The 21,970-nt window shown below is 44.2% G+C and overlaps 1 protein-coding gene across 4 annotated transcripts in view; it reads left to right on the top strand.

Annotated features, from left to right (window-relative positions):
- Positions 1–3,671: 3,671 nt before the first annotated feature.
- LOC109988336 (zinc finger protein 536-like) overlaps positions 3,672–21,970 on the top strand; it is a 42,430-nt gene continuing 24,131 nt past the window's right edge. The window contains exons 1-2 of one of the 4 annotated variants that reach the window (XM_065956596.1): positions 3,672–4,293; positions 18,352–20,128. In XM_065956596.1, the coding sequence (XP_065812668.1) occupies positions 18,535–20,128 (1,594 nt within the window). In that variant the 5' untranslated portion in view covers positions 3,672–4,293; positions 18,352–18,534. The remainder of the gene's footprint in view (positions 4,294–18,351; positions 20,129–21,970) is intronic. The other 3 variants (XM_065956597.1, XM_065956595.1, XM_029278433.2) reach the window with 3 other exon arrangements.

Genomic DNA, 21,970 nt, shown 5'->3' with positions numbered 1-21,970 from the left:
TTTGTTCTTTGTTCAAGCTCCGCAGTCAGATTCTTTTTTCTAAATCCAGCCCACAGACTGAAACTCACACAAACTCTTCATTGTTTTACAGGCAGAGTTTCTTTATGTTAAGCTTTCCTGTTAAATTATCCCCCACTCTTTCTCCCCCTCTGTTAACATTTTTCCAATATTAGTGGGAAGTTATTGATTTCTTGTTTTCTAGGATTTTGCTTTTTACTTTAAATTCTACGGGATTCATAAACTACAAGAAGTCATACAGTCATTCATCTCCTCATTAGTCATTTTCACAGTATCACAATGTCTGTAGCGGGCTTTGGCAGTTGTTAACTCATCCATTCATATACATTCATATGCTGATCAAGCAGCTCGAGCAACTTGGGGTTAATTGTCTTGCCCAAGGACACATCGGACATGTGGCTGCAGGAGCTGGGGATCAAACCCTGACCTTCCGGTTGCATCAGACTCTACCGACTGAGTCACAGCCGCCCGTAGATGATGGAACGTTAACTTTCTGTTAAGCATTACAGACCTCTCCCATGAGCTGTCCCCCAGGGCCCTGGGTACTTGCCCATTTTTCCTTTTGTTTTTCCCAGGACTACAAATAGGCCTGGGTGATATGACGATAATTATCACAATGCGATTTTTCTTGATATAAATATAACAAATGTTGGGCCGCTGGTGGCACAGTGGTTAGTGCATGCGCCCCATGTATGGAGGATCAAGATCTCCAGGCAGGCGGCCCGGGCTCGGATCCGACCTGTGGCTCCTTTCCCGCATGATGTTCCCCACTCTCTCTCTCCCTAATTTCCGACTCTATCCACTGTCCTATCTCTCCAATAAAGGCACAAAACGCCCAAAAATAAACCTTTAAAAAAACCAATATATATGTGTGTGTGTGTGTGTGTGTGTGTGTGTGTGTGTGTGTGTGTGTGTGTGTGTATATATATATACACACACACACACACACACACATATATATATATATATATATATATATAGACAGTATATAACAAATGTTTGATATAAGTTTGGTAGATTTAAACCTGTAATTACACCATCCAAATACTGGAAGAAGGGGGCTCTAGTCACATATCCTCCTCCTCTTCAACCAGTTTAAATAAGTCTCAGAGCTCCCCAAAACATGTGTGTGAAGTTTCTTGTTCTAAATCCACTCTGATCCTGTTTTTGATCATGCCTATAAACCCCTCTATTTCAGCCCTGCTCAGAACAGGCTGTTTCTGTGTCTGTAGCTTTAAATGTAAATGAGCTGTCTCTGACTACGCCCCTCTCTGGAAGGACTTGGGTGTCTCGGGCTTTCTCGCTTCATGTTCTATTGTTTACGGGGTTTTTTTAGGGTGTAACACAGAGTTAAGGCTATTTATAACGTTATCATGAAATGGGAATTGTTTCGACTCAACGGTAACAAAAATGTATCTTTTCATGCGGTCCAGAAATCCTTGCATCGCCCCTGACCATGCTCTTGTCACTTATACAAAGAATAAACAAACACGGACCCAACATTGACCCCTGAGGAACTCCTGAGGACTTTCTTTAAAAGTGGAGGCTATGACTCTGGACCAAGCTGCATTGTTTGATGTAGTTTAGATTTTTTTTTCACAGCCGGGCGACTCATACACACCCTGTGCTTTAAGTCTCCCACAAGCCGCTTTAATTAAAGCTGCGGCTTGTGAGTTGAAAGGCTATCACTCCCCTTTTAGCTAAATGGTGGGAGTGCAGGTCTCTGATAAGGAGCTTTTAAACAGGTCCTTAGGTGACTTTGCCCCCCCTCCCTCCCCTCCCCTTCATCAGGATTATTTCTCCAATATGAAAATCCAGGTAGCATGAGACAGATTAGGCGATGCTTAACATGCTAGCGTAGACTGATCAATGGTCTTATGTAGGTTAAGCTGTGGAGGTATACGCTGAAACGTAGTAGAACTATATTACAAAGAAATCGAGCACACAAACTATGTAATGGACCTGGAACACACGCAGATCTGCATTTCAGGGATTAGGAGGGGATTTGTGGGGTAGTTGTGTGATGAAGGATTGGAGCAGGTATTGTTTTGCAGACAGGTACTCGGACCTGAGAGGAGGAGAGGAATTGCTGCACTTAATGTAAGATGTCAGAGTCATTGGATTAAACAGCAGCAGCAGCAGCCGCAGGAATAACTGCTACTTCAACATAGTAGAGATACAAACACAAGAAAAAGCGTCTCCGTCATTAACACTCGCAGCCTTTCAGAGGAGCTTTTCTCTCTCTGCTAAAGACGCTCAGGTGAGAGTCCCAGCAGAGAAACATACGTTCAGGTGATGTCTGCAGATTCATCACACTCCTGATGCACCCATCCTCCATCTCACCTTAACATCAGAGTTCAGCTAAAATAAATTGAAATATCAGACAGATTTTTCTCTGGAGTGTGTCGATAGAGAGAGTCAATATTGTTTTCAGTCATGCAAAACGCCATAACGCAAACAGCTGCCATACACCTGCACGTTATAAAACCATGATGTGCAATTTTGATTACCCTTTACTTTAAAGCTTTATATGCTCACTCTGATCCTCACACTGATGCACCCATCCTCGAGGGTTAGGGCTGTCAGCATTAATCACGATTAATCTCCTGTTATTTTGTCCCTTCAGTCTCACTGTAGATAGTCGTCCTCAGTGTCTCCCTGTAGTGTCAGTGATGTAAAAGAAGAACACTGCTGCATCTTTGAATGTCTCATTTCACTTTAACAAACTCTCAGACAGTTCATCTGACGAGTCCACAGTCATATCCACCTGATGACATCACACATTGACCTTTGTTACCGTTCCTTTGAGCTGTTTGACCTCAGTTTGGGATCCCTAACCACTTCCTGTTTCTGTGCTTAACTTCATGTCCTAACCTTCACTCTACCAGAAGGGCCGTACTGTATTTCAAGATAAAAGCACAAAGCAAGTAAAGTACTCTCAGCATAAAGTAAAAGCCTTATTCTTAAATGCGATATAGAGGAATTTCAAACGTGCGATTAAAAATGCGATTAATCGTGATTAACTGGCGGTTATGTTGCAGACCCCGTGTGCAGAGGCTGTAGTCCTCGTTGCAACAGCCGTGGGTTTGAATCCCAGCTCGGTCCTTTGCTGCATGACATCCCCCCTCCTCTCTCCTCCCAGCGTTTACTGTCTCTCTTCAGCTGTTCTGTCAAATAAAGACAAAAAGGCCCAAAAATAAAAGCTTAAAGCCTAAGTGTTTTTTTCAAGAAAAACCAAAAAGTTTTTTTTTTTTTTTTTAAACTGCACCTGCCTCAAAATATTCAGCCTACAGAAAATCAACACCAAACCAAGGACCTGTTGCTTTTGTATTAAATTTCTTTGCAGACTTCTGAATATATCAGTAGATTATTCTACATAAAAGTGTTTTTAACAAATACAAAGTTTAGTTTAATGAAAACCTCCTTTTCACTTTATTGGAGGAAAATCTTGAGTGAAGGTCAGGAGGATGCTTAAAGGTGAGAGAGGTCACAATCATCCAGTTAATCCTTCTTCTTGGAGAAGTTTACCAACAAAAAAAAAAAAAGCTGAATCAATTCAGTAGGTGTCCTTTCCTTTCCTGCACAGTCTGCCAAATGATGACATGGCTTTATAAACCAAAGTGCATAAAGAAAAACACAACACCGAGTCAGCTTGGGTCAAAATCAGCGGATTTTATATCTAAAAAAAAAGAGCAAGTTTAAAAATGCTTCCACACACATTCAGACAAATCTATGAGGCTTTCACAGAAGTCTCCGAAGAGTAAAAAGTAGTACTCTTTCATTTTATCACATTACCAAATGTGACATGCATAATTCCACATAATACTTGCATATGCACGCACCTCAGGAGGGACTGATGAGGCGCGCGTACTGCACTTTTTACGCGCGGTGCCAGTGTGTGTGTTACACTTACACACCCGCGGCCAGATGAGGGAGACATACGGCTTCGACATGTCGAAGTATCTCCAGTCTTTTTTTTTTTAAGATTTCATTACCTCTTTAGTCGAAGTGGAAATACTACAGAGCGCCGCGCACCGCCACCTCTGTCTGCTGGGAGCTTTGATAAAGACAGGAAGCTGTATTTAAAAAAAAAAAAAATTTAAAGCGGGGGAATCTGGGTCCGACCGCGCGCTGTGCGTCCGTGATCAAGCGAGAGAGGAGAACAGTCCGTCAGCAGTCAGTCATCCAGTCACTCTGTCTCCGCTCAACTCCAGCTGTCAGCTCGGCTCCTCCGCGCCTCCTCCTCCTCCTCCTCCTCCTTCTCCAGCCGGACAGGTAAGAGAATCCGCCGCCTGCTCTTCATTTACTCAGGTGATCCGTGCAAAGTGAGAGAGTTTTAAGTTTCCGACGAGTCGCATTGTGATGGACGTGTGTTTCCCTGAGCTGTCACTGCTGCCTCCGCTTTATGGGAGGTGAAAAAGTAGCCGAAGTGTTAACGAGACCTGAAGGCGGACTGAGGAAGTCAGCGACGTAGGAATAAGATTTATATGTGTGTTTATTTCTCTACACTCTGTCTGTATGTTGTGTGTGCAGCAGACTAAACAGGTTCCGTAATGTTTCCCATACGACTCTCAGAAATAACGCGTGATTTGAGGTTCACATTAATGTGTCATTTCAGAACAGAGAGCCCTGACACCATGCTAAGTATGAGCTAAGTTATGAGTGAGAATCCTAAAGCAAGGTGTCTTTACATCCTGATGTCAGTGTTGCTCATCAGCCTGATTCATCACATCATGCAGAGGTTTTAAAGTTCTTCCTTTTGTAACCGTCTTTAATGTATTTGAAACTCCATTTTTTTTGTTTGTTACTGTCACCTGTACAGAGTGGCACAGCTTCTTTTCAGAGCCCCCTCGCCCTCTGCCCCCCCCTCCCCTCCCCTCCCCTCCCCTCCTGTTTCCAAATGCTCTCCTTTGAAGCGATGATGCCCCATCTGTCATATGTGAGCAAAGAGAGACCATGCTCTGCTCTTCTCAATTACTGAATTCTCCTCATGCCAGCTCCGGTGGGACAGGAGGAGGAGCAGGTGGGTGGCAGTCAGTGCGATCAATCAACATGAAATATTCAGCTTTGAATATACACATCATTTACTGCTGCTGCTGCTGCTGGCCTTGTTAGAACCCCCCCCCCCCCCCCCCCCCAAAAAAAAAAAAGAAGAGTTTGTGTCTGAGGCCTGTTTGTGCACTGTGATGGAGAAGCTGGGCCTGTGCATGCTCAGGTGACGCCCTCCGTCTTTAAAAAAACTGTACGGCCTGCACGGAGGCTGGAGGGGTGTTTGAAATGATCACTGAGAGGAAACGAGGGAGAGGGAGGGTGAGCGGATGAAACAGTATTAAATGTAGCGCCACAGCCAGTTTTCTCATTATGCTGCAGTGAATTCATACAGATTACATGACAAAGCTCAGCTTGGCAACTTTCTCCCCTGATAGAAGCACTTGTTTGAACACGAGGCACATGATTTGAATATCTGTAATCCACGCTGAAATCAACAGGCCAGATGAACTTTTTGGCACCCTCTTACAACCACATTGAGTAGGATTTTCTCCCCCCTCCCCCCCTACAGAAAAAGCCTCAGCTAACTTAGACTTCGGCTTAAAATCATCAGAGGAAAAAAAAAGTTATTTGATGAGCCTGTCCTCCAACTTTGAGAGAAATTTGTATCTTTCCAGTCGTTCAAACTCTTCAGGAAACTTTTAATCTCAACAGTGTCTGCTGTGTGATAATAATATCTCTGTGATGTCGCCTGGTGAAATTAGCCCGACTACCATGGCCCTAAGTATTTGAGCTATGAGGCAATACAGTGAAAAGCATAGCCCCCTCATATGAGAACACAACAGTGAATAATTAATAACCTTGCTCCCAATTCCAGGAAAACAATAGCATATTGTAGGAACACTGCACTAATTTAACTAGAGGAAGAAGAAAAAAACACAACTTCGACAAAATCTGGAATGCATCGCCTTTGTTTTCGAGCACGTCTGCATGAGTCTACTTAATCGGGTGTCTTTGCTCCTTTTGTGACGCCGAGGTGTTGCATGCTGCATGATGTGCTAGTGTAATGTTGTTTGCCTTTGAGATTAATCAGAAGCCATTAAATACCCCCTCTCTCTCACCTGCTGGCAGTATGTGAGGTGGAAGTGCACATGCAGGAAGCTTTTTTTTTTTTTTTTTTTCCACAGGCCTCCTCTCCTGGCTGTCAGCTCCCATTAAGGGGGAAGGTGTCATATCTGTAACACAGCTGAGTGCAGATGGCAGAGTGGAGGGGATGGCTCACCGATTTAAACAATGATTAATGAACAGAGATGGAAAACAAATTACATTGGACTATTGGAGGCAGGGAATTGTTTTTATGAAAATGTTAATTGTGTCTGCCAGGCTGATACCAGGAGTGGGGGAAGGGTGGAGAGAGGGCACGGCGGCGAGGCAACCGAGGGGCTACTGATAGGACGAGTACTGCTCCCCAGGCTCTGATTATTGGCGTTTCTCAGCATGCAGTGTTTAGTGCCCTACCTTAGCTTTAAGACCTCTAATGTGCCATAACTTTGAAGGTTTGGCTTTTTATGATGAACCCCATGAAGAATTGTCGCCCACCACCGCACCAATTAGCGTTATCTCTAATAATAAGTGGTTGTAAGTGACGAGAGAAGGCGCCCTGTTCTAGTTGTAATTATTGCAGGCGGGTGCAGCTGCACTACTTAGGGAGATGATGATAATTATTTTTCCTTTTTTTTCATTGCGGGTTGATTATTTAAGAGCATCATACACTCATCAGAGTAATCAGGAGAGAGTGATTAGTGGAAATCCACGAGGCTAACAGCTGCCACATTAAACACTTGCCTCTGTTGCCAACACACAGAGTCAGAGCCCGTCCACAGGACAGAGACAACGAGAAAGCACTTCACCTTCAAGTCAGGGACCACATGTGTTTGTTAGAAAGTCAAAGCCCGGGGCACTCAGAGAATTAGAGGAAACACAGCGCCGCATGAAAAGAAAGGTTGTCGTGCAGTAAGGTCAATCTTCAAAGCATTGATTCACAGACGGAACGGAGCGCTGCGGAGGGCGAGGAAAAGTTTGATATGATGCTAATCGAGCTAGCAACCGCTCTGTAGGCCGCTAGCACCTTATGAGAAAATTATTTGATAATGTGGTTCAACATTGGAATTAAGGTTGTCATGATAGCATAATATTAAACTTAGAGATGATTTTAGTTCAAATCAAACAATATCAACACTTGTTTGGATAATAGAAGACTTTGGTAATGTGTTTAGACAACGACCAGCACGATCATTTTTGGATATGACTGATCATTAATATAACAGAGATTATATCGTTTTATCCCCCTTCTGCACCTTTTCAAACAGTCCCCTGTGGTCTAAATGAAACATCTGTGCTGTGCTTTGGTCAACATATAACATGAATCAAGCACCAGAGGAGGTTTGTGACCCTGTATAAACCAGCTCTCTCAGAACGCTCTGTTTTGGTGTGTGTGTCTCTTTAAATGCAATGAACCCCTCCCTGAGTTTTCCTGGTAGACATCACTCCTCTGTAGGAAGACTAAAAACGGCAGACCTGCTCAAAAGTTTTGTTCTAGGCTGGGGGTGGAGTCCATGGGTGGAGATACCAGGGAAGGGGAGGGTTTCTGGATTCTGTTATTTATTAACAGAATCCCACTGTGACATCACAAGGAGAGCCTATTTGAAACGGAGCATTTTTCTCTGTGTTGTAAGACTTATGCAGACCACAAACAAAGGACAGGGTGGGTTTATTTCACATTTTGTGGGTCAGTGGACACTCAGGTTACCCCAATATACTGTATGTTCAAAAACACAGTAAAAGTGTATTTTTCTTAATATGTCCCCTTTAAAACAAGAAAGTATCGAACAATTTGACAACCTTATTTAAAACGTTTGTCGAACATTGATAACTTGTTTTGATACTGAAATGTATTTTGTGCAATTTAGAAATTGCTCACTCTCTTTCCCTGAGGGCAGCTTTTGGTTAAAATATCACTGAAGATCTGCAGGTTTTTTTTTAATGGTAAATGGACTTGAGCTTGGATATTTCTTTTCTAGTCTTCTGACTGCTGAAAGCGCTTTTACACCGCAGGTCACACCTACACATTCACACACTGATGGTAGAGGCTGCTGAGTAAAGAGTCCATCAGTATTAACTCATCCATTCATACACATTCACACACCGCGGATGAAACAGCGGGAGCAAGTTGGGGTTAAGTGTCTTGCCCAAGGACACATCAGACATGTGGCTGCAGGAGCTGGGGATCGAACCCTGACCTTCTTGTTGAGAGACGACCGACTCTATCAACTGAGCCACAGACTTCCCTTAAAGCTTTGGCACTTTCAAAAAGTATAAAAAAGATTGACAACCTCTTATGCAACAATAACTATGGGAAGAGCAGTTAGCTTTAGCTCACAGTTTATTCTATCTGCTGTTCTGCAGATTTACCTGTTACCTGTGTTAGCTCGTCCCTCCTGAATCCAGATACATCCAAGTCAGTGCTTTTTTTTTTTTTTATCACCACTAAATCTGCACAAATTAATTTAAGTCTGGCAGATAGCTTGAGCTTGACTTCATCAAATGTTGAGATGCATGGACAATATGCCTTTGCCTCCAGTGGTGTAGTGATGCCTGAAGAAGTGGGTATACTCTTTATGTTTTCCCTTAAATGTTTTTTTAAGTGTCCCATACAGCACGGTATAAACAGTGACATGTACGACTACTCTTATTTAGTCAGCGTTTACTAGCCAATTAGACAGAGAAAGGAGGGTCACCCCTTCATCATCCGAGGAAAAAAATGCTGCACACTCCTGAATATTGTCAATCAGTTAATGGTGTGAATCACAGGGGATTTAGAAGTGGGTATACCCCAAGGAGACTGAAACCACGTACTGTTACCACTGTTTGCCTCTCTCCTACAGGTGAAGTGTACGTATTGCTGAGTGAGAAAGCTTTGGCTCGTCTGCATGAAATCATTTACTGCGATTAATTCTGCCTTTTGCTGTGTTTGTTGAGAATGCTCATATCCCATAACGATAAAGCTCAGACTCCTTCTGTATTGAAACATTCACATTGTTAACGCTAAAAGCACTCTGAGTCTTAGGTGTGTGTCACGGTCATGTCCACTGTTCCTGCTACACTCGCCACAGTGGAAGGCCCGCTAAACTAAAGGGCTAATTCTCTTAGCCCAGATGTTGCCTGAGCACAGTCCTGGGATCCCACTGGGTTGATGAGCTCAATCAGTGAAATGATGAAAAGATGATTTTGTCCCTGTAATTACAGTATGTAAACTACTTAGCCAGGATTGCAAAGGAAGTCATTTTCTAATTACGCTGGTACCCCGTTGTCTAATGGTGGATGTTTTGTTGTTTTAGAGAGCGCAGGAGAAAGAGAGAGACAGAGAGGAAGATCATATATATGTGTGTGTGTGTGTGTGTGTGTGTGTGTTTGCAAGAGAGAGAGAGAGAGAGAGAGAGAGAGAGAGAGAGAGAGAGAGAGAGAGGGGGGGGGGGGGAACTTCAGGAGGGGTCTGTGCTCTGCTGCTGCGGCTGAAAAAAAGACCATCACAAGGGCAAGATGGCTGCCAAATGAGAGTTCATTGAATTATCAGCCCAGTTAATGTGCCTTGGATTATGCTCTTTGTTTGTCAGTTTTTCCCGTAGATGCCATAGCTTAATGAGATACTGTAAGTGGCATTACCAGCGTCCTGCTGTGATTTTGTGATGACTCGTTTAATGACTTTTGTTTTAGTGCCTCCGAGTGCTTCTGAACTGAAAGAAGAGACGGTCTTATCTCCGTTTTTTGCCATCTTCTTTTGGCAGTTTTTGCAAATATTGAGCAATGCAGAAGACGAATGAGGTGTAAAAACTCAATCAGTCTGTCTCTTTAAATGATGGAGGGTTTGTGATCGGCAACCCGGCTCTCATTTCACCACAGGAAGTTGTACTTTTCAAGAAAGCAAAACATGTCAGTATGTTGCGGACCGAAGAAGCTCCATCCTTTGAGATCTGTGTGTGAGTTCTGTTGGAGCTGGCTGCCATCCTGCAGGGCCCAACCATCTGATGCAGCCTGCACCATGTGGATCGGCTTCTCTTGTGCAAGGCATCCCCTATACGCACCCCTCACTGTTAACACACGCCGCCGTACGCCAGAGCTTTGTTTGTGTCCAGAAAGAACAGGTGGTCTGTGCAAACAAGAGCAACTGTTTACACATTAGTGATTTAAAATACATTCTATATGCACATTAGTGTGTGTGTGTGTGTGTGTGTGTGTGTGTGAGAGAGAGAGAGAGAGAGAGAGAGCATTGTGAGTGTGTGTGTTTGTGTGTGTGTGTGTGTGTGTGTGTGTGTGTGTGTGTAAGAGAGAGAGAGCATGTGAGTGTGTGTGTGTGTGTGTGTGTGTGTGTGTGAGAGAGAGAGAGAGAGAGAGAGAGCATTGTGAGTGTGTGTGTTTGTGTGTGTGTGTGTGTGTGTGTGTGTGTGTGTGTGTAAGAGAGAGAGAGCATGTGAGTGTGTGTGTGTGTGTTTGTAAGAGAGAGAGAGCATGTGAGTGTGTGTGTGTGTGTGTGTGTGTGTGTGTGTGTGTGTGTGTGTGTGTAAGAGAGAGAGAGCATGTGAGTGTGTGTGTGTGTGTGTGTGTGTGTGTGTGTAAGAGAGAGAGAGAGCATGTGAGTGTCTTTGCATGAGCATGAAGAGGATGAGTTGAGGAGACGGTGTTTATATTTCCTCTGGGTGTGAGCGCCATTTAAAGAATCAGAGGAAGCTCATGAATGCAAACTTTGACGCGGCTCGAACTAAAACACACAAACACGCACACGCACGCACGCACGCACGCACGCACACACACACACAGACACACACACACACACACACACACTGAATGAGGTTATGATACTGCATGTGTCTTTGTAAACACTAATGCACACGTTGTCACTTTCACATCGTTGTCTTGAAGCTCATCTTTGCTTCCTTTACTTCTGAAAATAGATACACACCTTGTAAACTATTTAAAAAAGATTTATACCTCTGTGATGAGTCTATGCCGAAGCGCTCATCGTAGGTTCGTGTAACCCTGTCCCTGAGCAGGTAGCCTGACATGCACCTCCTCAAAAATTGAACTCCGTCAAAACAGCGCAGACCACAAGCCCTGTGATTGGCCCCCTGGGTAGCATTTTATTTCCTGCATTTATAACATTTCAAGTCGCGCCGTTATTTTCAAAATTCTGCAGGAGGAAGAACACTAAAAGCCTCGGACAAAGTCGACAACAGACTCTGCGAGGAAATTAGACGTTAGCTAAACCTTTATGATTCTTCCTCGCCTCATTGTTAGAGATAAATCTGCACTAAGATTAACATTGGTGTTCCCGAATCCATGAAGATATGGAGGCGGAGTTCTGCAGAGATTCGCCAGACAAACCAACGCTCAAGTTCATAGTGCTCACTATGGAGTAGATTCAACGCAGACGTTTAAATCAGGCTATGACTGTCACTAGCCAAATCCTCTTGCACGTCCTCTGCTTTGAGATGGACGTTAAAAAATGCATCAACTGGAGGGCGCAGTCTCGAACAGGCCGCCACTTCTCCTTAGCTGCCGTCTGATCTCCGGCCAGCTGTTCTGTCCTCGTCTGTCCCTGTGCTCGGGCGAGCTAATATTATGTTTACAGTTCTGAACCAACGAGCACATCTTTACTCAAAACGTTACGCCATCTCCAAAGTATCCTTCTTCGTTGTGTTTGGATGAACCGCTCGACAACCGCCCCCCAACTTCTGGTGGTTTTGAAACTTTTGTTTGTTTGTTGTATCTGTAATCGTCCAGGAAACGTGCAGACAGATGAACGCAGAGTACAGACCCGTATCTGATCAGAGGTGGAACATAAACGAGCCTTTATGCATTGAATTTTTTTTCATTTGAAAAACTTGAAAAGAAGGATTTTCATCACTTCACACGACTCTGTACTGAAACCTGCTGTTTCCAATCAGACCTGGAAGGTTTGAGTGTTTCTGTCGGCCATTCTTTGCATTCAGCAGCTCTGATTTGCATTAACTAAACCAATCGAAGCCTCCTCTCAGTGAACACGAGGAAAAGCTGACTCTCAAATAACTGCATGTCACCACTGCGCCACATGAACGCCAGATTTATTTTTACAGGGCAGGAGCCAGATTTTTTGATAGTTGTGAAAGGAGTGGCATAGATTTACTGCATCCACAACAAATGTGTATGTATTCCTTTATGAGTTCTTTAGCTATTACTCACAAGGAGCCCGTTTGTCAGTGCTGTGTGTGCTCTTTCTGTGCTCCGTGCTCCTGCAGTAATGAATGGAGCTGGTTAGACTATTCTGTCTCCGTCAGGCTTTTGGGGGGCCTACACAGAAGCTCCTATAGGGTTTCATTAATCTGCCTGTCAGGAAGTATATGGGTGCTATCTTTTGTACAGGTCATGGTGGGCAGCTGTGCTACCACTGCCCTCTTCATCCTTTGACAGGGCGGTCTGCAGGACGCTCGGCTGCTGGTTTGGGTGGGTGGGCACGTGGGTGAAGTGAGGCAAAGGGGGCACAACGCACGGCGAGGGGGCTGTTACTGTCTGCACATAGCGGCGCTCTGTAATGATGAATAAAACGGTTGTTATCCGCACGCCGGGACGTCAGGGAATTCCAGGAATTTATGAAAGTCATGATCTGTCATTTAGTGATTTTGAAGGAGGCAGAGGCGTGCAGCAAAGGATCGGGACACATGCAGAACATCACATGATATCATTTACGTTCAGATATATCATTAGATCTCCACTTCATGAGAAAATTATCACATATTACTTTTTTACACTTGTGTTTATATCATGTCTGCATAAAAAAAGATCTCAACATACATTACAATCATCTTTTCTTACCAAGGATAAACTTAAAACTGTATTTTCATAATCATCTCATTTGAAATATTGAAATCAATTCAGCACACCATCTACCTCGCAAAAATATACTTTTTGACAACGGCTCGTTTCTGTAAGGTCCAGTACTGAAACGTTACAGATAAAAACAATTTTGGAAGTTGGACAGTTTGCAGAAAATTTGTTTTGGAAAGTTTTTAAGGATGCAGATTAAAAAATATTTTTGTCATACTTTATTAATCCCTGAGGGAAATTCTAGTTTACACTCTGTTATTGAGAGAAATGCTGCTCACACACACATAGACCTGAAATATTAGTTATGGAGTACTCAAAATCGTTCTTCGTCTCCAGACTGGTCTCAAGAACCCTTTTTGATGGTCTGTTCTCGGAATCCAACGTCTTTTTACTCGGTCTTGTCTCGAGTCAGACTGGGCAGACTCTGGATTTTAAATCAAGACCGGTTGAGACCACCACTGATCATCTATTTTTCCACATCATTCTTTTGGTTACAAGGAAAACTCCTCCTTCTAAAATAACAAGAACAATTCCTTTATAGTTTGATTTTTATCTCCCGGTTATGACTGCAACCTTCCCGGTGTTACAGTTTAAGTGAGTGACACGCCTCCTGCACACAAGATGAAGATTTTTCAGTGATATTCTTGGTCTTGGTCTTGACTCGGTCTTGATCCCTAAATGTCTCGGTCTTGTCTCGTTCTCGTAGCACTCCAGTCTCGGGTATGTCTTGGTCTTGGTTAGTGTTGTCTTGACTACAACACTATGAAATAAACACATCCACAAACAGGACCTGTGGGCATGCTTTAATGGAGAGATGTCAGAGTGGGGCTGCTACAGGAAGCACGTCAGAGTTGTTGAGGTAGGACTGGGGGCGGTGCTCAGGAAGTGACCTGGCACCTCTCCAGCTACCAGACCAAGTTGGACTTGGAACGGAGACCCTCCGGTTCCCAAACCAGGCCCCTACAGACTGAGCTACTGCCGCCCCCCTATATCGTCTCCGATCCTCAAAGTCTGAGCTAAAAAAAACATCTAACTTTAGAATCTTCTCCTTCTGAGGTTATTCAAATATTTGACACTTATTCTGAATCAAAGAGAGTAATGTTGAAACTGCTCAATAGCAGGTATCGAAATGCTGTGCAGGAGTTTGCATGCATTTTTATGGATACTGAAAACAAGAAATGACTCAACAATGGTGTCAAGACGTCTACCTTTGTTGCCGTGGCATCCAAATATTTATCGATGTCATTTGTTTTTTACTTGAATGGAATCAACGTTTTAAACTCTGGTATCGTCTGAACCCGCTTCCCTCTAACCAGTGGTGATGTGGTCTGTTGGGCCCTTACTGGTCTGGGGCCCCAAGCAGTTGCCATGCCTTGCCTGTTGACAAGCAGCGACCCTGCCTCTAACGGCTTTAAACTTACTTTAAGACTTTTTTTTTTAACCATGCACTTTTGCTTTTTTAATGAATTTAAATCGTTATATCTTCAGTCATCCCCTTGATCACTGTAAATCTACGCCTTGTGTTTTGTTTTTTTACTCACGCTGATTTGCCTCGTTGTGTGAAATGTGCTTTACCACCAAAGCTGCCTTGCCTTCACTATATCCTGCTAAAACAAAGATTTAAAGCATCTCAGTGTGGAAGATATAAGACAGAAAATGAATGTTTCAGACCGTCATGTTTTCCATCTGATTATCATCAGATTTATAGTTTCTTTCCACACTTTCTTTCTGCGAGTTGTTCCTTTATTTGTCTTTCTCTCAGAGAACATCGGCTGTGTGAGTGAGGCTGTTGGTTTCAGGCTTATGTAAATGTTTGTGGTGCGTTCATTGTAGCTTTCAGCTCAACCGTCCACATAAATTATTAACGCTTAACTGCTCTTAAAAAGAAATATGAAATGTGCACTTCTGATCTATAAATTTCAGCCACGCGTTTCATTGCAGTGTCACCTCTATATGGATTTACAATATTGTCCATCCATCCTGCCTGACAATATGCTATGCAACACAATGTAAAATAAAAGAGACTCCGCCCCCTTCCTGTTCTGCTGGAGAACAGAATCTTCAGCATTAAAAAAAAAAACCTGTAGCAGTGTTTGATTCGGTCTGATGTGAATCTTCCTCGGCTCCTGAAGCTGCTTTATCTGTGTATCCGTCACATTTCTTTTTTCCTTTTATTGCCTTCTGCTAAATCACACCTGCTCCTTGTTCGTCTATGCACGGCCACACCTAAGAGGCGCCACTGTGACACGATGCTTAATAACAATCAAGCCCTCTCTCAATCTGCAGCAAAAGAGCCTAATCCACTCTGACAGAGAAAACACCTGATGGCCCTGCACGCTGCGCCCAACGTCAACCGATCCTGCAGAACCTAGCACGCACACACACACACACACACACACATACATACACACACATACACACACACACACACACACACACACACACACATACACACACTCACACACACACACACACACACACACACACACACACACACACACACACACACACACACACACATACACACACATACACACACACACACACACACACATACACACACACACACACACACACACACACACACACACACATACACACACTCACACACACACACACACATACACACACACACACACACACACACACACACACACACACACACACACACACACACACACACACACACACATACACATACACACACTTACACACACACACACACACACACACACACACACACACACAGCAGTGAAGGTTTTATGCCTTCTTGCTTTGCTTAGTTAATCAGAGGAATATCACTTTAAGCAGATATGAAGAGGATGTAGTGTCGGCTAATATCATTCGCTCACTTTCTCCCTGTCAGGTACGATTAGGTCGGGCTCATATCCGAACATTCATTCAGATCCGCCGAGCTGCTCTCATCAGGTTTTCATTTGTGAGGTTCGTGAACATTTTCATGACTGACTGCTGTGGATCATTGACAGCAGCAGGCGGCTACGACTCCTTCATAGACATTTCACTTTGAATTCTGTTAGTGTCAATTAGTGTCAACGATTCAAGGAAGTTTACAGTCGTTACAGAACATGTACATTAAGAACACAAAACGACACCTCTCTTAAAGTAAAATCAATCCCTGAACCCGAGGTAATCATCTTGACCTTGGGAGTGATGACCAAATTTTCGGGCCTCCAGTGTAACCTGTTAACGACTCCCTGCCAAGACCTTCTTTTTTCGGGAGTTGCCTTTGTTGACGTTATGACTTGGAGGTTGAGAAGAGATAGAGGAGTTGGTGTGGAGAAGTGACGTCTGTTTGTTGCACTTGCATGCAGATGTCTGTTATTTTTTAAACTTAAATAGACTCTTTTCCCCCGTCGGCCATTTTAACTGCGAAGTCATGCTCAGGATGGGATGCCTAAATGTTGACTCTCATTGTTCTGTTTTAAGTTTTAGTCAAATCCACGTCACAAATCTGAGGAACTATTTCCATCCAAAGCTTCCCAGTTCATAACTACACAGACAATCGATAATGAGTGACATCGGGCTGAATTACGAGTTAAAAAAACATCTTTAAAAACCTGCTAGCTTCCATCAGAAAGCAGCTAACATGAGCATTCAGCCACTTCCTAGTTGTAAGTTTGAGAATCATGGACCCAGTAGGAAAGTTGCTTATTCATTGTACATATTAACGCTCAGCATGAACACCTATATTTCAGCCTGAGGTCAAACTCCCTGGATCTTTTGTCAAACACAATTTATGATAGCTTATGTTCCTCATCTTTTTCTGGGAAGTTTCTTTTAAATCATCGATAGTTATTTGGTGCTATAAAAAGGTGATGATTGACAGCTCTATTGACGAATGAGGCTCCTGTGACACAGAGTAGAGGAGGAATGGGGAGAGGAAACATAGAGAAAGGTCACACAAGAGTCTGTACTTACTTCCATAACCGTGAGTGTCTGCTTCAAACCAACACAAGCAACTGTTCTGCTGTGGACTGACCTCACCTGAGGGACCTTTGACCTTTTATCAGGAGGTGAAATGTGTGTTTTCATCAGCGGAAGACGATCTCTACTGCGCAGACTCTGGTTGCAAATTGTCAGCGCCTATCAGGGTGATATTCTGTCTTCTTCCTGATCAGCGGGGAGGATGCTGAGGCGCGCTGTCCGTTTCTACAGTCTAGGGGTGTGACACACGTGTTAGAAACTTGCAGTCAGACACAGCGGGCCAGGCAAGTCTATAAGATGCTGTAACGACAGAGCTACCTGAAGTTGAGTTTGATCGATCGGATTTGGATAAACTGAACAATACTACAAAGCCGAGGCTTCACTCCAGAGATGACGTAGGTAAAGGAACCTTTGACCTGAGTGTTCGGGGATACCAGGTTAAGGAGCATGAAGTCGGTCTGTGATATCGAGGTTTAATGAACTCACTGTTTGCCTGTCAGAGATGGTTAGATGTGTTCAGTCTGCGTGCATTGGTTTGTAATATGAGCTCAGAGCAGACTGTGCTGCCGCCTCTTTATCAGTGTGGGTTTGTGTACATCATTTTCATGACTGACTGAGGTTGCAGTCCAGGATGATGTAAGCCTGTGTTAATTCAGCGTGGACAGTGCCGGCTTTGTTCTGTGCCCTTTGGTGCTGCAGCGGAGCCGTGCAGGGCTCGCTTATGTGACCTCTACCATTGTAGCACCATGTGAATTTGAAGCTTTGTTTTGCTGCTACTCTTCAATGAAAAGAAGGGAAGCAGGCTCGGGGAGAAGTGATGCATATTTCAGCTTTCTATTTGAATTTCTTCCTTCAACTTGACTTTGCATTTTTGCATCATCAAGTTGTTTATTTCCCTTAGTGCTCCTGTGACATAATTATTCAGGTGAAAGTTTTATTCAAATATGCATCAGACCTGATGAAAAAAAAAAAAAAAAAACCCTCCTCTCTTTCACTTCACTTTAATCTTTTTCTTTAAAGCGTTTGGTGATTTGTGAAATGCAAAGGAAGGCCGAGTTGAAGCAGACGCTCTTTGATGTTTGTGCTGCTTTAGTATTGTGTGTGTGTGTGTCGGAACAAAAATGAGATCAAGACAAAGATTTTCACCTGAGTAAAGATGAGATATTTGTTGAGGAAGCCTTTGTGGTTAGACTTAATCAGCGTTTTCACACTCTCCTACAATCATGTGAAACCACAGGTATACTTAACACAGGATGAAGAGAGTCGCAGCCCGCTCTGCTCTGTTTCCTGACCTATTTGTGGCACATTACTGGCATTATACAGCAGGTGCAAGTGTACAGATTTACTTCAATGACGGCTCTTAACACCACATTTTGTTTAACTGCTCTCAGGCGTTTTACTTTGTTTTTGTCTTTGGATAATTTATTTGTTTCTGCAGATTCTGAAAACACTTAATGAATCTTTTTTTTAATCTTTTTTCAGGTCTGAGCGTCAACAGACAGACACTTCATGAGAACAGCATGAATCCACATCCTGTTTGAAGTGAAGAGGTGCAAACAGTCGGCTCACAGTTCACCGCTCAGCCCTGACCACCGTACTGTAACATCAGCCCGGCACTGAAAGGACAGCTTCATTACCCCGTCCACCCACCCAATTAGGAGCCAGATGGCGCTTCTGGCCAATCAAATAATGGATGCACGGATTCTAAGCAGTATGAACGGGAGAGCAGAGCTTTCCCAGTTCCTGAGAGTCACCAATCAGAGCATGGTCCCGCAGGTAAACTCGGCCCAGGACGACAGCCGTAAGAACAGGAAGTACCCCTGCCCGCTGTGTGGAAAGCGTTTCCGCTTCAACAGCATCCTCTCCCTGCACATGCGCACACACACCGGGGAGAAACCCTTCAAGTGCCCGTACTGCGACCACAGGGCCGCACAGAAGGGCAACCTGAAGATACACCTCCGCACTCACAAGCAAGGCATTCTGGGTAAGGGCAGAGGGCGAGTTAGGGAGGAGAATCGGCTGCTTCACGAGCTCGAGGAGAGGGCGATACTGAGGGACAGACAGACTCGAGGCGGACACGTCAGCCAACAGCAAACATCCAATATAAACCAACTTCAGCTCTCACAGACGGTCTCGACACAACCTCAGTTTTTTCCCCCCTCAGAGACGCAGCCGCACACCTCCACATCTCCCACAGCCACCACCATCCCCGACGCCATCCCTGACCCCATCCTGCCCCCACCCAGCGGCTACCGCTGCTCCTTCTGTAAGGGCAAGTTCAGGAAGCAGCAGGAGCTTGAACGTCACATCAGGATCCTTCACAAACCCTATAAATGCACTCTGTGCGAGTTCGCTGCCTCACAAGAGGAGGAGCTCATCGCCCACGTGGAGACGACACATATATCAGCCGATTCAGGATCGGGGCAGAAACCCGCCATGGCCGCTGGAGAGAAAAAGAAGCCCCTCGGAGAGTTTCCCTGCGAGGTGTGCGGGCAGACCTTCAGCCAGGCCTGGTTCCTGAAGGGCCACATGAGGAAACACAAGGACTCGTTTGAGCACTGCTGTCAGATCTGCGGGCGTCGATTCAAAGAGCCCTGGTTCCTGAAAAACCACATGAAGGTGCACCTCAATAAGCTGGCTGCGAAGCGGAGTCTCCCCGCAGAGCGCGACCCGTCTCTGAACATGAGTCACCTCACAGCCGACCATCAGAACAACCTGTACTCACAGTACATCTCACGCATCCACAACAGGTTCCTCACAGCTGAGATGGCCGAACATCAGGATTATAACCAGATGTTTGCTCAGGCAGGCATCGACATGAAGGTGAGGGAGATGTTAGGGAGGATGATTTCTGCAGGTCCGGGTGTGACGGAAGCAGAGAGCTCCTCTTTGTTGGGTTTAAATCCCCCCCACCATCCGCTGAGCGCCTCGAGCATGGACTACCTGCAGAAAGTCTTCTCAAACAGAGAAACAGTCAACAACAGCAGCTATCCAGGCTGGCAGATCATGACAGGTCTGCCTGTGGATCAGCCGATATTCAGCGCTAAAGAGCAGCAGTCGTCCTACGTGCAGGAGAGAGGTCTCCCTGTGGATGATGGGAAAGTGTGTCTCACTGACACAGACACAAAGACCCTCAGCAGACCGGGCAGCCCAGGAAGTGTGACTCACCCCGGAGCAGCAGAGACCAGCACGGAGACGGGGAACCCCCTCCTTGGAAGCGTCCTCGACCCTCGACCAAAATCCTCCTCTCCTGCTGCAGGTAATTTTGTATTGAAGGATTATATTTATTAAATTGATGCTAATATGGACATTTTTAATTGATTTAACACAAATATATATGTCACTCCAAGTGCTCAAGTTGAAAATCTTTAATCTTTTCAGAAAGGCGCCGTTGATGTCACCAGCGCTCTTTTCCAAATGTTTGATATTTCCTGTAGTTTTTCCGCCTACAGATCGTGTCTTGTTCTCACATCCTCCTCGCTCCGTGTCTGATCGGGAAATAAACGTTCTCAAATATAAAACATGCAGTAAAAGGTAACAGAGCAGTGTCGGTCATATAGCGGACGTTGTCAACAGACTGTTGTCATAGAAACAGGATGGATGAGCTTTTCTGCCTGGAGTAAACGCTAGGTGGACGCGGGTCCTTATTTATGATATAAGAAAAGACCTTAATTGATTGATTTAAGTAAAACTATTACAGCAGGCAGATTTTCTCGTTGAGAGATATATTCTATAGACATGTGCAGTGTGAGTTGATATTAAGCTTTGTGAGGATAAATGCATAACGTTTTCTGTGTTGACCCTGATCATATCATGTTGACACCCAGAGTGTATATTTGGAAAAATAGGATCCAGTCGCCATGTTTAGACCGCCGTTTCAAGCCGCGCCCCTGTGACGTTTCTCCTTCAGTCTGAATGTTGCAGAGGCGCAATGGCGGGACGAAGTGATCCCCTCCTCTGTATAGTCTTCAGAGGTCGTAACAGAGGCGTTCCAATATGAATATATGAACGTTCAGTTGATAAAGAGTTGATGACGGCTGAACTTTGTTACGGCATTTTTGCAGGAAAAAAACAGTCTGAGTAGAGCTAAAGTTTATGTAGTTTGACCATCGTAAAAAAAAAAAAAAGTCAGAATTTCTAGCAAGAGTCTCAGCGAGCATTGAAAAAAACATTTTGTGCAACTCTTCCCGTAAAGTAGCGGACAGAGAGAGTGACCCCAACTGGATTGGAGAGAAATCTCTGGAGTGCTACTTAAATAATTTGAAAGTTTTTACTCTCTAGTTTTACTCTTTGCTAAGATTTCAGAGGTCTGAGCGGACCTTAAAGAAGTTTCCTGAAATGTCTCGACACAGAACCACATTTCTGCATCTCTTTCTTCTCTGTGTTTTCAAAAAGTGACAGCTGTGCACTCGCCCTGTTGAACGTAGGTGGACGTGAAGCGCCGGGTCAGTAACACCAGCACGCATATTACTGTCATCCGGAGGACTTTGTCTTCCTGTTTTTTTTTTTTTTTTTTTAAAGATAATGGCATCATGTTGAAAGCCGGGATAATTAGTACCCTCTATTTTTTATCCGTCACATCCCCACCCCTTGCCTACGGGGGCACAAGATGTTAATGCATGCCATCTGGTGTTTTTAATGATTTGATATATACCACCCAGTGATTTTTATGATTTGATCTACCACCTGGTATTTTTATTGATAGTCTTCTGTTCCACCTGGTGATTCGGATGATTCGGCTCTCTGGGTAAATGCCTTCCTTGTCATGGCGTCCTGCTAACATGCTATCATGAGTCTGAATTACTGCTTTAACAGCGCTGGTTAAAAGCAGAAGAATAAATCCAAACTTTTGTTCTCTTCCCTCAGAGCTCGTGACTGTGATTATGCTGCTGTTATGTACATCTAAAAGTCTGATGCACTCTGGTGGGATTGCATCCAGCATCCTCTTAAATGTTGGCCGTGTAGCCGAGATAAATGGATCAGGTCTAATCTCATTAGATGCTTTGTTTCCATATTGTACACGCGTTCTGCTATCGGCGTATTTACATGTCAATTCTGGCAGTTTTGGGGCCTAATCCCTCTCCGGTTTGCTCTTTAAGAA

Source organism: Labrus bergylta, chromosome 7 (genome assembly GCF_963930695.1).
Source record: "Labrus bergylta chromosome 7, fLabBer1.1, whole genome shotgun sequence".
Lineage (NCBI taxonomy): Eukaryota > Metazoa > Chordata > Actinopteri > Labriformes > Labridae > Labrus > Labrus bergylta.
Note: the sequence above shows the minus strand (reverse complement) of the source record. Positions and strands in the feature narration are given on the sequence as shown.